General features: G+C 38.2%; 3 protein-coding genes across 10 annotated transcripts in view; 2 read left to right on the forward strand and 1 right to left on the reverse strand.

The window, feature by feature from the left end:
• The window catches only part of Cadps (calcium-dependent secretion activator 1), a 26,418-nt gene extending 18,881 nt beyond the window's left edge, over positions 1-7,537 (forward strand). For all 5 annotated transcript variants that reach the window (XM_071786393.1, XM_071786397.1, XM_071786395.1 and 2 more), the window contains exons 12-15: positions 115-273; positions 395-511; positions 751-989; positions 1,260-7,537. In XM_071786393.1, coding sequence (XP_071642494.1) covers positions 115-273; positions 395-511; positions 751-989; positions 1,260-1,440 — 696 coding nt within the window. In that variant the 3' untranslated portion in view covers positions 1,441-7,537. The remainder of the gene's footprint in view (positions 1-114; positions 274-394; positions 512-750; positions 990-1,259) is intronic.
• Positions 7,513-14,081, reverse strand: Fibp (acidic fibroblast growth factor intracellular-binding protein). Of its 3 annotated transcripts, none has more exons than XM_071786405.1 (7): positions 13,805-14,081; positions 13,514-13,715; positions 13,196-13,423; positions 12,857-13,084; positions 12,513-12,767; positions 12,359-12,420; positions 7,513-7,946 (listed from the first exon to the last, which is right to left on the reverse strand). In XM_071786405.1, exons 1-7 carry the CDS (start codon positions 13,887-13,889, stop codon positions 7,819-7,821), a joined length of 1,188 nt encoding a protein of 395 aa, XP_071642506.1. In that variant the 5' UTR covers positions 13,890-14,081; the 3' UTR covers positions 7,513-7,818. The 3 variants fall into 3 exon arrangements, with proteins under 3 accessions (XP_071642506.1, XP_071642507.1, XP_071642508.1); XM_071786406.1 differs by lacking the exon at positions 7,513-7,946 and adding an exon at positions 10,738-11,103 and having other exon boundaries at positions 13,805-14,078; XM_071786407.1 differs by lacking the exons at positions 7,513-7,946; positions 12,359-12,420 and having other exon boundaries at positions 12,650-12,790.
• Pdhb (Pyruvate dehydrogenase E1 beta subunit) lies at positions 9,329-12,264 on the forward strand. 2 transcript variants are annotated; one of them, XM_071786409.1, is made up of 5 exons: positions 9,329-9,599; positions 9,823-9,885; positions 10,135-10,341; positions 10,424-11,054; positions 11,292-12,264. In XM_071786409.1, exons 1-5 carry the CDS (start codon positions 9,591-9,593, stop codon positions 11,441-11,443), a joined length of 1,062 nt encoding a protein of 353 aa, XP_071642510.1. In that variant the 5' UTR covers positions 9,329-9,590; the 3' UTR covers positions 11,444-12,264. The 2 variants fall into 2 exon arrangements, with proteins under 2 accessions (XP_071642510.1, XP_071642509.1); XM_071786408.1 differs by lacking the exon at positions 9,329-9,599 and having other exon boundaries at positions 9,607-9,885.
• Positions 14,082-14,085: the final 4 nt, after the last annotated feature.

Genomic DNA, 14,085 nt, shown 5'->3' on the forward strand with positions numbered 1-14,085 from the left:
TAAAAGAATATTGATAAAATAATTTTTCCACGTTAATAACAATGACATTGTTGTAAAGTTAATTGCTTTACAACAGGTACATTTTGTGTTGTTATTATTAACCCATATTTCTAGCATCAATATCACTCCAAGATCGATGACATGATTGAAAAGACGTCAGCGGGAATGAATCAAGGAATGATTAACAAGCTCATTACGGTATTGGAAGCGACGCTGTCTAAGCTGTCGCGTTACGACGAAGGTTCTTTCATTGGCTCCATTCTCAGTCTTACGGTATTCGTTTCGTTCAATTGATAATTTAGCGAAGAACCAAAAAGATATCACGAGAGCGATAATACATGCAAAGAGAATTATCGAAATGTTTTTAACCGACGTTTTATAATTCGTTTTTTAGAAGGTATCAGGGAGCGGGAAGGAAATGGGACAAGCCTATGTAAATTTCATGAGAAATTGCATGGATCAGATTCGCAGCAAAGTCCTCGACGAATTGTGGATTTTAACTTTCTTTGAGGTAAGAGTTGATCGAAATAGTACGCGAAAAAATCCTTTATTATAATTGTGTATCTAAAGAGAAGCTGGAGCGGCTTTAGCAGTTCACATTATTGGGAGGAATTTCGTCGAATTATTTTGAGGGCGAAGAATATATATTGTACATAAAATTCCCGCGATTAATATTATTAGGTTACCAAGATCCAATCCTGATCGTAAAGGCGTTTTCTCTAATTGAATTACTTTGATTTATATTTGCAGCAATGGTATACGGCGCAGATACAAATGCTTTGTAACTGGTTATCCGAGAGACTCGATCACAGCCTGCATTTGCATCAATGTACCTGCCTAGCTCATATCGTGAAGAAGATCTACTCCGACTTTGAGCTCCAGGGTGTCATGGAGGAGAAACTCAACACGAAGACATATCAGACTATAGACAAGAGGATGAAGACGGAAGAAGCAACTTGTGCCTTAACCATGAGCGCTCAGAACGAAGAGTAAGATCTTTTAATCTCTAATATTAAATGTATGACAAAGAAGTTATCTTTGCAACTAGAAATTATTAAAAAATATACATACACATATATTTTATGAAAATAATTCCTTTCTGTAAATCGCAGCTATACATTTTTATCTATTTTTCTGAAACGTAATTTAATTTGCACATTTAATTTTTGCTATTAGAAATAAGGAACTTTTTAGTAAGCTGAAAAAAATATTACCCGTTACAACTAAAAAAAGTTAATTAATCCTCTTTTGCATTGCAGAGGACTTTCGGAGAATGGCAATGATGACGAGGTGGAGAGACCTAAGACAAAAATACACATCGTTGATACAGAAGTCAATCTAGGAAACGTCACCTCGAACGTTGTTGGCAAAGTCGGTAGTATGTTTGGCAAGGGCATCGGCGGTCTTTCAAAATTGAGCTCAGCCAGCAATTGGTTCTAGTTGTTTTTAGCACTCTGCCAGTAAACCTTACATTCGACTAGTACGTTCCTTCGTCTAAATAAGGGGATGCGAACGGGAAGACTTTTAAAGGCGTAGACAGTACCCTATAGGCAGTATGATGATCTAGAGTTTTGTCCATATAAACAAATGGTACGATTAAACGATGCAATCGATCGGATCAGTTGGCTTTTATCGTCTAGCAGGTCGTTTCGGTTTTATTGCGGATTTCTCTTTGAGGGAGGTTTCCGGCCGTTCGCCGCGACGTTCGACATGCGGAGCTACAAAATTACTTATTGATTAATCATCGAAGAACTAATTGTTGATACATTTACGTTTATTTAGTCATAGCTTTCGGATTTGAGGTAATAATACATATTAGACATACGTAACGACACGCGCGTTGAGAATAATGCGAACTCGTTGTGGGCTCGTTTTAATTAATCGATTACTGTTTATGTTTGATCTCAGGTAATAGCGAAAATATAGTCGAAATATACTCGGAAAGGCTGATTGTGCGAGAACACGTACGATATAGACCAGAATAAACGCGTAGATATCTAATCATATTACAAAGGTATATGTATATAAACATACATGCATATGCAACGTGTAATTATGAGGTATTCATATACATTCTGTCGTGGTCTGCATGTGTCAGACTAACGTCATTAATATATATTAGCTGAATCGTCAAAGCACAGAATGCAGATTTTTCCTACCTAGTCTGTGTACGTACCGCGAGTTGTTTTTGCGGATTTAGTTGTCGAAGGATAAGAGCACGGACACGTATTTCGCGTAGGAAAAGATTCTTGAGTCGATTGCAACGTTACTTGGGAGGGGGGTAGGACTTAGGTGGGGCCGCGATAAACGGAAATGCGGAAAATCCCGAAACAGAAAGGGGAATACGGGACGGGAGAGAAACCGCGACTGATCAAGTTATCGAATTAATTTTGCGACCAACGAGGCAATGCTTTTTCAACTGTTAGGTACGATCGCTGTTGTCTGTTGGACGACCATTCGCCCGATAGATTCGAACGGAAGATCTCTCGTATCGTCGCAATTTGTCGTGAAACAGAGAACAAGAAGAGACATTGTTTTATGATACAAAATAAAATAGGCGAGATGGGAAAGATTCCATCGGGAAATATTTCTTTTCCGGCGAATCTGAAACCGAAATTTATTTGTAAAAATTTTCAGTTATTTTCTATTGAAAATTTTATTGCAATTGAACCTTGATCACTGAGGCATTACAGTTGAGCTAAAATTAATTATAAAACAAGGCTTCGTTATATATATTTTTGAAATTTAATTGATATAAAATATCTGCTAATTTTCTGTACTCATCTGTGTCTTGAATATTTTTTGTGGTCTGAGGCATTTTGTATAAGAATAGATACGATTGATATTATTCAGATATATGTATATCGTAATACGCATAATGTTTCAAGATCAGATTGTGAACAATGGATAAACGAGTTTAACATATAATTTGCATGAATAATCAATAGTTTCCCAAACGGCAATAAAAAATAGGTATCTCAGTATTTAATATTAAATATATTGTTATCTCACGTGATTTTTTTCCGATGGTACTATAATTATTAATTATTAAACACACATAGAGAGGCTATGCATGCTATATAGTTAGTCGCGATCGAATGGTTGCCGGTAACCATCAGAAGCAGTGAGCGTAATAGCACGTTATTTTTTATCTGTGTTACATTTATGATATTTTACAGCTACTTTATAACTAAGTTACGTATATAAATGTGTACTCAATATCGATATGTACTAGGTATTATCCGCGGTCTGTAATATGAATCGCGATTCTTTATTTGTGAGCAGAAAATGAACGCGCGAGCAAGTGAGAAACTTTTCTAGCGAGAGTCGCTGTCAGAGATTAATCCGAGGATTCTTCGTTTATTAACGAATAGTGTTAAAATATTTCTTTCAACATTATTCGACTGTAAGGGAAGAGTTCTTTTTATAAGAATCGTATGAGGACTATTAATATTCTGCGGAGTAAAATTTCTCAGTATGCACTAGATACACATTGTGCATTCACTTGACAAATTTTCATTCTTAAGAGTAACTCTTGATATACGTGGAACTGAAATGATCACGGACTTGTGAGCAATTCCCAATCGTGTTTACTACAGATATTTGTCTGTCGAGAGTCGCTATTGAGAGTGATTCAATCGAGAATGAGTTATCCGGCATTGAAGTGCTTTCAATTTAACCCTCGCGATGGAAGAAATATATCTTTTTAGCTTTATTTTTCCTCATTATCGTCGTCAACAATACGTCGATACTACTAACGTCCTGTGAAAGACAAGTGTTATGTAGGTTTACATTGCAAGAAAGCCTTGTCTCTCGATTACGAGACGCATATATATTTTCAAAACCTCACGATATAACGTTCGTATATCAATGGATATTTTTATTCAGCTTGATATAAACTCTTGAAAGTGCATCAAACGCGAAAGTATAACAACGAAGCAGGATGAAAAATGTACGTCCCCGAAGAAATCCTTGCTATCTTGCGTTGCAGCATCTCGTCCATCAAGTCAGTTTGTGCATTTCTGCTTTTCAAATCAACGCGCGAGACAAATCCTAACAAAATCGTATTCATATCGAGCTCTTCGAGCTTTCTCTGTCTACCTCAAGTCCTAAGAAGCATGCCGCTATTTATGTAAATTAATTTTAGAGCGATGAATTGTAAGATGCGAAAAATGATATAATCAATTTAATAAAAATACATAGTAGGTAATTTAATTTACAATTATTTTACAGTCGAAGCTTATATTTGGAATAAAACGTGCAAATTTTTTCTCCATTAGATAGAACAATTTATATGGTTCATTAAAAAAAATATATATATATATATGGAATTACATTTAAGAGAAATATAGATTATGCTAAATTATTTGTTGAATATCGATTTTTCACTGCCTGATTAGCGACGGACACATTTTTCACCCTACTTCGACGAGTAAGGCAGTAAAATTAAACGTACAAGAAGGAAGAGAAGAAACACTACAAAATGTTAGCAGTCGCGCGAACGCGAGGCGAGGGATTTACCATTCGTTTGTACATACTTTAGCGGTGGCGAAACGAGAAAGAGTAAATTTTTTATATGACACAAAAAAAAGAGAGAGAGCTCGCGCGAGAGCGGAGCGCGAAAATCTGAGGGATTAAAGATTAAAGGATCGTTCTGTCACATGCGCTCACGTTGCAAAAGCAAGAGATCGCATTCAAAGAGATTCGCATAGCTCGACAGCCTGTTTCGACACGCATGTGTGTGCGCGGCGAAAGCAAATTCTTAAGGACGATGTTATGCTTTTCATCGTCGAACTTTCGAACTTGACAGAATATTTTTTGATGCATCGCACGTTTACAGAATAGGGCGACGAAAAGCGAGCTCCCTTATTCTCTCTAAATCTCTCTATCCTTTCTCTGTCTTTCTCTCTCTATCTCTATATCTCTTTCCCTCTTTCTCGTCGGAATTTAAAACAAGTGCATGTTAGTTCGCTAACTAAAGAATGAGATAATTGTTACACACTCATCCGTATACGGATTCTTTTAATCTCGGTATATTGTTACGTGTTTTCGATGGATCCCCTGAGGAAAGGAAAACGCGTACGGCGTCGAATTAAAGCTACGTTTTTGCGCTCGATTCTCGGTTTAATTAATGTATTTTTTAAAAATCGAGATGCGCGGATTGCAACAATGGTGCCTGATGAAAATGCCTTTATCACGCTTCGGAATTTTCTTTTTTCTTCGTCGTATTGAGCCGAATGAATTTTTTCAGACATAAATTGGAAGAAATCCAAGTTAAAAAGAGACTTTTAATATTAATATATTTATTTTAATTATTAAAAATTGTCGAGATAACTTTCGACAATATGCATAGATAGCAAAATTTAATTTAATCTCATCGTCGATTTTCGCACTTGTCAGAATATTTTCTTATGCATCGTCTGTCGACGATTTTGACTAAAAAATTAGTGTTATCAAAATACTAATTTAAACTTGATTGTCCGATATATGTCAGTGTCAGTATTGAAGATTACAACATTTTATGTATGATTGGAAAAAAGATAGAATAAGAGAAAACAAGGATGATTCAGAAGCCTGATAAGCGCGTTATTATACAGCTGCGCTTGAATGTTTCGCCACTAGCATCACAGCGACCAGCGAAGCGTGATGTAATTGCACGACTTATCGTCGCGTCGATGTATATTGATTAAGTAAACGCGGCCTTACACACACCGTAATATGATAATTACCGTCGCGAATGTGATGAGATTTTACGAGAGCGAAAAGCCAAGGCGCGAGCGAGACTCGTTTTAAGCTCAAAGAAAGCAAAAGTAGGAGGAAGAAAACGAAAGCAAAGAAAAGGAAACGAAGCGCGGGGAATTTGGAACGTTATCAAAAGTAAAAAAAAAAAAGAAGCTAAATTATTATACTACACTTATCGATGCTAATGACGTTAGAATTATTATGATTATCGTGGTTATTCTTACTATTGGTAATTCTCCTATACTCTACGACTAATTAGATTAGGACAATTACGAAATGATCTCTCTCTCACTCTTTCTATCTGTCTTTCTATCTGTCTGTCTATCTGTCTGTCTATCTGTCTGCCTATACCTATTTATCTGTCTATCGATTTTATCTCGATCTGTTCGTCTCTGTTTGTTCCGTCAAAATGGTAATTCGTCACCGATTGAACTTCGATACGAATATTTTTGTCGCCAGCTCTCTCCACTTGTTTCTTTGTCTTTCTTTCCTTCTCATTCTGTAATAATTTCCTTTCTTTTTCTGTCAGTTTTTCTTCTTTACTATATTTCTCTCTCCCTCTCCCTCTTCTCTTTTCCTTTTTTCTTTTCCACCTATCTCTCTCCGTTTTGCGTTGAAACTATGACTTTACTTGAATCGAAGAGATGGTCTCTTTACTCTAGCCAGTGTTCTAGTCGATTTAACTTTTAACTCAACTGTTGTTCTCTCGTTAATAAAAATTCCGACAAAAAAAAGCAAAACAAGATACAGAAAAAAAAAACAACACATATCCCGACACTTTATTTCCTTCTCAATAATCGGCACGATTTGATCGGCATATTCTATCGGTATCATCCAGTCATGTGTTTTTCACGACGAAAAGAAAAGAAAAGAGAACAGAAATCACTCGCTCTCATCGTTTGTCGCCCACATAGTAAAGTCTAGAGCGGAAGGTAAACGTGGTATGAATGTGCGCATTTTTCTGTAAATAATGACATAACACACACGCATGTAACACGCAACATCTTCATCGTAGCATTGTCATTGTAAGAGAAAAACGGCCGAAAGGGGAAAATCTTGTAAAGAGAAGACGGAGTTAGAACGGATTCGATCTCGATTTGAATTGCCGAAAGGCAAGAAAGTAGATACGGAAAGAAATTAAAAAAAAAAAAAAAAAAAAAAAAAAAATTAACTTTCCATCCTTCTTTTCCCTCTTCGTTTCGGGTATTCCAACAGAGCTCGAATCCTCTTTAATTCCGTTCTTTCTCGTGTAGGGAGAGGAAGGAAAAGAAAAGATTGAAAGGAGCATGAGTTTCATTGTAAATAAGCGACGCGCAATTTTAAATCTTCGTGTCATTGTCTCGCCAATTTCTGAGCCCGTAGAAAAAACGAAGGAAGGAAAACGGGAAAATCGCTTGCTTAATCGGAGTGCTTAACGTATGAATGATAATCACCGCCTGTCTCATTCTCTCTTTCTCGCTCACACATACTCCTCTCTCTCTCTCTTTTTCTCTTTCTCCCTTTCTCCCATTCACCCTCACTCATCGGAGCATCAATCGCATCTCTTTACTCGACTGCAAAGCGGAAACGACTGTGATCTAGTTTAGTGTTACACATCGCATGAAGAAGAAGAAGAAGAAGAAGAAGAAGAAAAAGGAGAAAGAAACAAAAGAAAAAAAAAACTATCGATCGATCAGTGCTTAAATGCGACATCGACCATGATCATGACAACGTAGATTATGAATGTCTCGTAGCGATTAAGTATTTCTTATGGACTCACGCATATACATAATATATATATATATATATATATATATAAATAAATAAAAACGAAAAAAATATAAATATATATAAATATAAATATATACATATATTACGCCGCGCAGAGAGAGAGGCTATATGCGAAAACGTTGGTACGTTCTTTTCATTTTTTTTTCCTTTTGTGGAGCATTTGTGTAAGTAATTTGCATGTGAGGCAAGAGAATGCAAACGCATACATGTAATTGCAATTAATAAAGTATACGTTGTAAAATGTATAATACATATGTCTCGTAGAATGCGTACCTCTGTGTTCGTTGCGCGTGTGCTCGTCCAACTTCATCTCGCGCTTCTCGCGGCATCGCATCCTGCATGTGAATCATCGTCCAGCACCCGGCATCCTGGTGTGCCTGGGCAGTGTCTTAAACGCAATTTCGGCAATTCGACAAGGCCACCGGAAGAAAGCACTGGTGCAATAAAATAAAAATTAATATTCTCTTTAAAAATGCTTTTTTCTCAGGACGTTTCAGAGGTTTAATTACTTGAAATAAAGAATGTAAAAATATAAAGGCCGATACGCCAGGCAACAATTTTAAAGGTTTAGTATTCATAACTTTGTGATTCAAAGAATTGCGGAGTGATTCCTTTGAGAAATTTTTCATGCGAATGTTAATAATATCCAATGAGATATTCACACCTCAATGAACGTTTTGATTCGACTTACCTATAATGTTACTATTAAACTCGTGGTTAATGTTCTAGAACATTGTCACAGTAGTAATTTTGAATTTAATTACAAGTAATTATCAATATTCGATAAGTTTTAACTCGGACTCTTTCGAACCTTCACGATTAGAATTTCTTTTACACACGCGTGGCGCGTGCCCATCACGATTAGAATTTTTGAAATCAATATGCTACTGCCATCTGTCGTCTAAAACTTCTTCTATCTCGTTAACATTATTTCCCGATCGGTAAATAAAATTTTTTACAGATTTATTGACATTTTAATATTTTTAATTTGCTCTGATGAAATAAAATAGAAAGAAAGATATGATATTGCAAGAAAAACATAACATTTTTGTTGGACCGAGTGACCAAGATATTCCTCTACGTTTTCTTATCATTTCCTTTGCTATTCGACTGCTTATACAAAAACAAAAGATTGTCTCGTTTAAACTCAACTGGAAATAATTATAGCTGTGAATCGATTTGACGTCGATGAATGGTCAATATCGTATATACGTTATATAAGTTAAAAAAAAAGATATATAATCTAAAATTCTCCATCTGATCTATTAATTTCGATCTGTTTCTTTTAAGAAGTACTATATTGATTTGCTTCATTATGTGCCTCTAATGTCCGTTTCTATCAATGCAAATTAACTTTAATCTCGGTTTAGCTTACTTTTTATTTGTTTCTAATTTTTAAAACTAGAAAAAAATAAAAGATAAGTTAAACCGAGATTAAGTTCAATTTAGCTTAAGTTAATTAATCTATATTAACAGAAGTAATAGACATATTTTGCATTTGAAATTAAACTCGCGTCTATATTTATAAGTATCTGCTCTTTCAAGAGAAAAAAAATTGAAAGAATAAATAACGAGATGCACCATGAACCGGCAAGGTGCATCGCTGCGCTCGAAAGGAACGGACTCAGCGGGCAGGAACAAAATTTGAATCACGACTCCGTGTCGCAAATTACTTTGCGTTTCAGATGCAATCGCGAGAGAGATATACAATTCGACGGTGCGGCTATTACGTATTCGTCACGCGATCGCCTAATCATCCTATAATTTTGCTTTATCAGCACTACTCAATTCGTACGAGATTGCCGCTTTCGAAGTTCGAACGCCACTGCCAGTCGACGCGCCGCCGTTTCGGACTGAGGACCGTGGTGGACCGTGGCACGTTTCGTAACAGTCCCCCGAACGGTACGCGTCCTTGGCTCTGTTAACGCAGCCTCTGTTTTAGTACAGGAGACGAGGATTTTTCTCGGACGTCTCTCGAGTCGTCCTCCAAAAAAGAGAGAGAGAGAAGAGATTGTTCTCAGAGAAAGCCTCACCGCGAGAAACCTCCGTCGACCCGCTCCCCTCGTCAACGACGTAACATGCTCACGGTAAAAGGCTCCGGAAAACGAGCTGTCGCAATCGGAATGATCTATTCCACGTTTACGGCAGCCTCTTCCATCTCATCCGCTGTGATCTCGTTATAAATAAAACATCGCGAGCGCGGAGGAGCGCGAACGGCTGCTGCGAGTAGAATGGACATTGTTGCGGCTCGCTCGCAGAGAGGAGATTCGATCGTTTTCGGACGGATTTACGATGCTCTTTTGCTTTCAGACCGCCGTAAGGACCGTCGTCCGCCGATCGTTCTCCACGTCGAGATGGGCATCATCGCAGCAGGTGATTTAACTCCGCCGTTAAACCTAACCTAAAAGAATCGGTCTGCTGGACACGTTGCGCGGGCGCGACGTCAGCACCCGCAAACGTTTCCACGTTGATCGACAGCTTTCTCTTGCTCCCCTTTGGTCCTTCTCGATTCGACACCTCTCTTATGTACGATCATTCAGAGAAGTGGAAACTTGAAGGACATGAAAGGTCATTCTCAAGTGCCTCAGTGTTTTCTCATGGAAATTTGTGTGAATGTGCTAGATGACTGTGCGAGACGCTCTGAACTCGGCCCTGGATGAGGAGATGGAGAGGGACGAGAAGGTGTTTCTTCTCGGCGAGGAGGTGGCTCTCTATGACGGCGCGTACAAGGTTTCCCGGGGTCTCTGGAAGAAGTACGGGGACAAGCGTGTCATCGACACGCCAATTACAGAGGCTGGTTTCACCGGCATCGCGGTTGGAGCAGCTATGGTATGCGTAGAGCAATCTTTGTTAAATTTTACTTGTTATATTTTTATTGATACGTTCCTCTATTTATATGAATATTTTCTAGGCCGGCCTGCGACCAGTCTGCGAATTCATGACCTACAATTTCTCGATGCAAGCGATCGATCACATTATCAACTCCGCCGCCAAGACGTATTACATGTCTGCGGGTAGAGTCAATGTGCCAATCGTGTTTCGCGGTCCCAACGGTGCCGCCGCAGGTGTCGGGGCGCAACACTCGCAGTGTTTCGGTGCCTGGTACAGTCATTGTCCTGGCTTGAAAGTGGTGTCACCCTATAACAGCGAAGACGCCAAGGGTTTGCTCAAAGCAGCCATTCGAGATCCTGATCCAGTGGTGGTGCTCGAGAACGAAATATTGTACGGTGTACAGTATCCTATGTCTGACGAGGCTTTGTCCAAGGACTTTGTCTTACCCATCGGCAAGGCTAAGATAGAGCGGGTGGGCAATCACGTGACCTTGGTAGCACATTCCAAAGCTGTCGAGGAGGCTCTCGAAGCGGCCAACGAACTTGCCGGCAAGGGAATCGAAGCCGAGGTGATTAATCTACGTTCTCTTAGGCCGTTGGATATGGATACCATCATACAATCTGTGGTGAAGACGAAACACCTGTTGACGGTTGAGCAGGGTTGGCCGCAGTGCGGTATCGGTGCGGAGGTCAGCGCGAGAATCGCTGAGAGTAAGTTTTGATCAATCTATCTGTCTCCCATTTTACTTGTATTGAATTTCTGTTTTCAAATCAGAATCAGACAATCGAAATTAGAGCTAATTAGAATTAAATTTTTAACGCGCTGCAAAATATTAGTGAATTGCAAACGACTTCAAAGCTGTTCAGTTTTGAAAAATTCTATCGATTCATTTTAATTTATTTATTCTCAACAGTTTCCTCATTTGCTTAAATAAACTTTTTTTTCAGGCGAAGCTTTTTATCATCTTGACGCACCTGTGATTCGTATCACAGGAGTCGACACGCCTATGCCATATGCAAAATCGCTGGAGATTGCGGCCTTGCCACAGATCAAAGACATAGTGTATGCCGTCAACAAAGTGTTAGGAGTCACGCAGTAGTCAATTGTACGCGAGTACTTAGGTGAAATGATATTTCTACGATTTTCCTGACGCGCAAGTTTTCCTATCCCCGCCACAATCTACCCAGTACAGCGTACCTTGTCCAAACATCGATGAATAATAGTAGAATAAATGCAGAGGAATGAATGACAGTAAGTACAAAATCTCCGTTCAGTAAAGATAATACTCTGTCGCCACTGGGTAGAATATTTTGAAAACATTTCCTTATAAGTTTTTTGCGTAAAATTCTTACAAGGAGGTACGTTTGAACGAAAATACGTTTGTACATTCATTATAATGTATAAACGAGGTTTAAGCAAATGTGCTTCTTAAAATAGCGCGCAAAATGTGCGATGTGTATCCTGTACATTAGTATATACATACACACGATATTAATAATGTTATTAGATAACGCGATAATAAATGTAAATATATATTTTAGTAGTTTAGCGATATTTTATTTAAAATACCCAATTGTTATAGTTACCAACATTGTTATAGATGCAAGTTTAAAATTCAATTCATCTCATTAATATTCACATTGGATTTAAATAAATTAACATTAACTTCCAGTTGAATAATTACGAAGTGGTAAAGAGATAACCGAGCTGCCGTGTCTATAAAAACTGCCTTTCACTTTGTAGAATTCCACATCGCGCACTTAATTGAAAATATCACTAACTTATAAGAAAATGTTGATAGTGCAATATGCGTTATCGCATATATGTATATCTAAGTGCACAATTACAGGCAGCATACAATATGTTGCATCTGTCTACTATTTATTACAGAAAATTAATAAATACTGTACAAATGATCAATCCTATCGTTTACTTGTACCTTCTAAGTATGTATATTATTACTACATAATATATTCATTTTTTTCACATCAATATAATCAAGTATGATACATACGTAATAGGCAGCACGTCACTACTGTCATATAACGTTCAAACGCATCTCTCAATTCTCCTTCTCTATGATAAAAATTGAATAATTAATATTTCTTACGGTTCCTAATACTTGAACGAAATTCTATTCATGCATACTAATTACTGCATACCCTTACCTAAGTACATCCATGTCAAGGGCGCACTGTGTATAGACAGATAAGAAATTTCGTAGGTCAGAGTGTGTCCAATTGACTTGTCGCCAAGGTTCGATACATCTCTCCACCAGTTCCAAAAAGAAGAATCTCAATTCTCGTGATCTGTGCAAGTTGCATCCAATTCCGAGTATCGCTCTCGAATAGGAACGAAAATTTAAATCCAGTTCTTGATAGGATCGATCGAGAAGCATTGGTTTGAGTTTAAGGCATACTAAACTGGAACATACCGGTATTTCACTCTATTACTTTTGTAGGACGTTTGAAGGAACATTATTGCTCGTTGTTTTATATAGGATACAACATACTGTTTGTGATGTTTATCATTTTCTAAAAGAATCCTGCATTCCGATAATTCCTGTAAGAACTCCCTGTCTAAGTCAGTGTCAAAGTATTCAGATCCGACACAACGATACGTCCATGAAGCCATCATACTGTTCGCACAATGATATAGATCGGGAAACGTTAAAAACTGTAATTTCCTCTTATTCATTTCAAATCGCAGGCACGCTATAAACACCACTGCGGCGTATCGCCTGTGCAATAATTAAAAACAGCTAGTCGCATGATTCTTATTATAATTAATTATAAACTCGTGCTAGGTTGTTACAGGAAGGCTTCTATAAGGAATCATGCATCACACATACTTAGCGAGGTCCTCAGAAAGTAAAAAATGTTGCTTGATATTGGTTGCGAGAGAACCTGGCAAATCCTCCACAGTTTTAAACACCCTTTTCACGTTGTCGTACTGTCTTCTACAACTTTTCAACGTGATCCCTGTCTTTTCCGCTACCTCGTCCATATCCTTTCTACTCTTAGACGTAATCTTTTTCCCCAATAACTCGCGTATAACAACATCGTCAAATTCGTAATACCTGAGATGAGCAATTATCGATATCAGCCTCGCGGGAGATTTAATAACAATTCCAGCTTCAATTAAAGGGCCACGTCATGCGTATTCTTACATTTCTATGAGCATTTGACTGGTCTGCGGCTCAATCTGAAAGGCCAGCTGTTCGCTGGCGAGTTTCGGAGGAGTGTGAAGCAGTTTCTCGAGCAGAGAGTAGGTGCGATAGTGGTCGAGGATGTCGGATGCGACCAGCTCGAGTGGCGCGTTAGTCTGCTGACAGATTCCTCGCTGATGTAGAACGTTGACCGCATCGCTGGCTAGAAAAAGGCATTCATCGCGTTAGGCTCGTAGATCCAAATAATTCCTCGAAATAAATCGAAAGAGACGAAAGAAACTCTCCACTCACAAGTATGCCCGTCGACCCAAAGCTGATAGATATCAGGATCGACCAGCGTATAATTGCTGATAAACACGTCAACCTCGGACAGCATGTTGAGGTTATGTTCACGTCACGATCACGAACATGAGATTATCGCCGAAACCATTGCATCATCATTCCTTGCGTATCGAGAAAATTAACTAATACGAGATTATTATCACGTTTCCGTCTTGAAAGTAACAGAATTCAGAATCCAACGAAGATCCGTCAGCTGAGCACCTGTCACTTGTAGGTTAGCTTAAGATTGG

The sequence above is a fragment of the Temnothorax longispinosus genome, chromosome 8 (genome assembly GCF_030848805.1).
Source record: "Temnothorax longispinosus isolate EJ_2023e chromosome 8, Tlon_JGU_v1, whole genome shotgun sequence".
In the NCBI taxonomy this organism is placed as follows: Eukaryota; Metazoa; Arthropoda; class Insecta; order Hymenoptera; family Formicidae; genus Temnothorax; species Temnothorax longispinosus.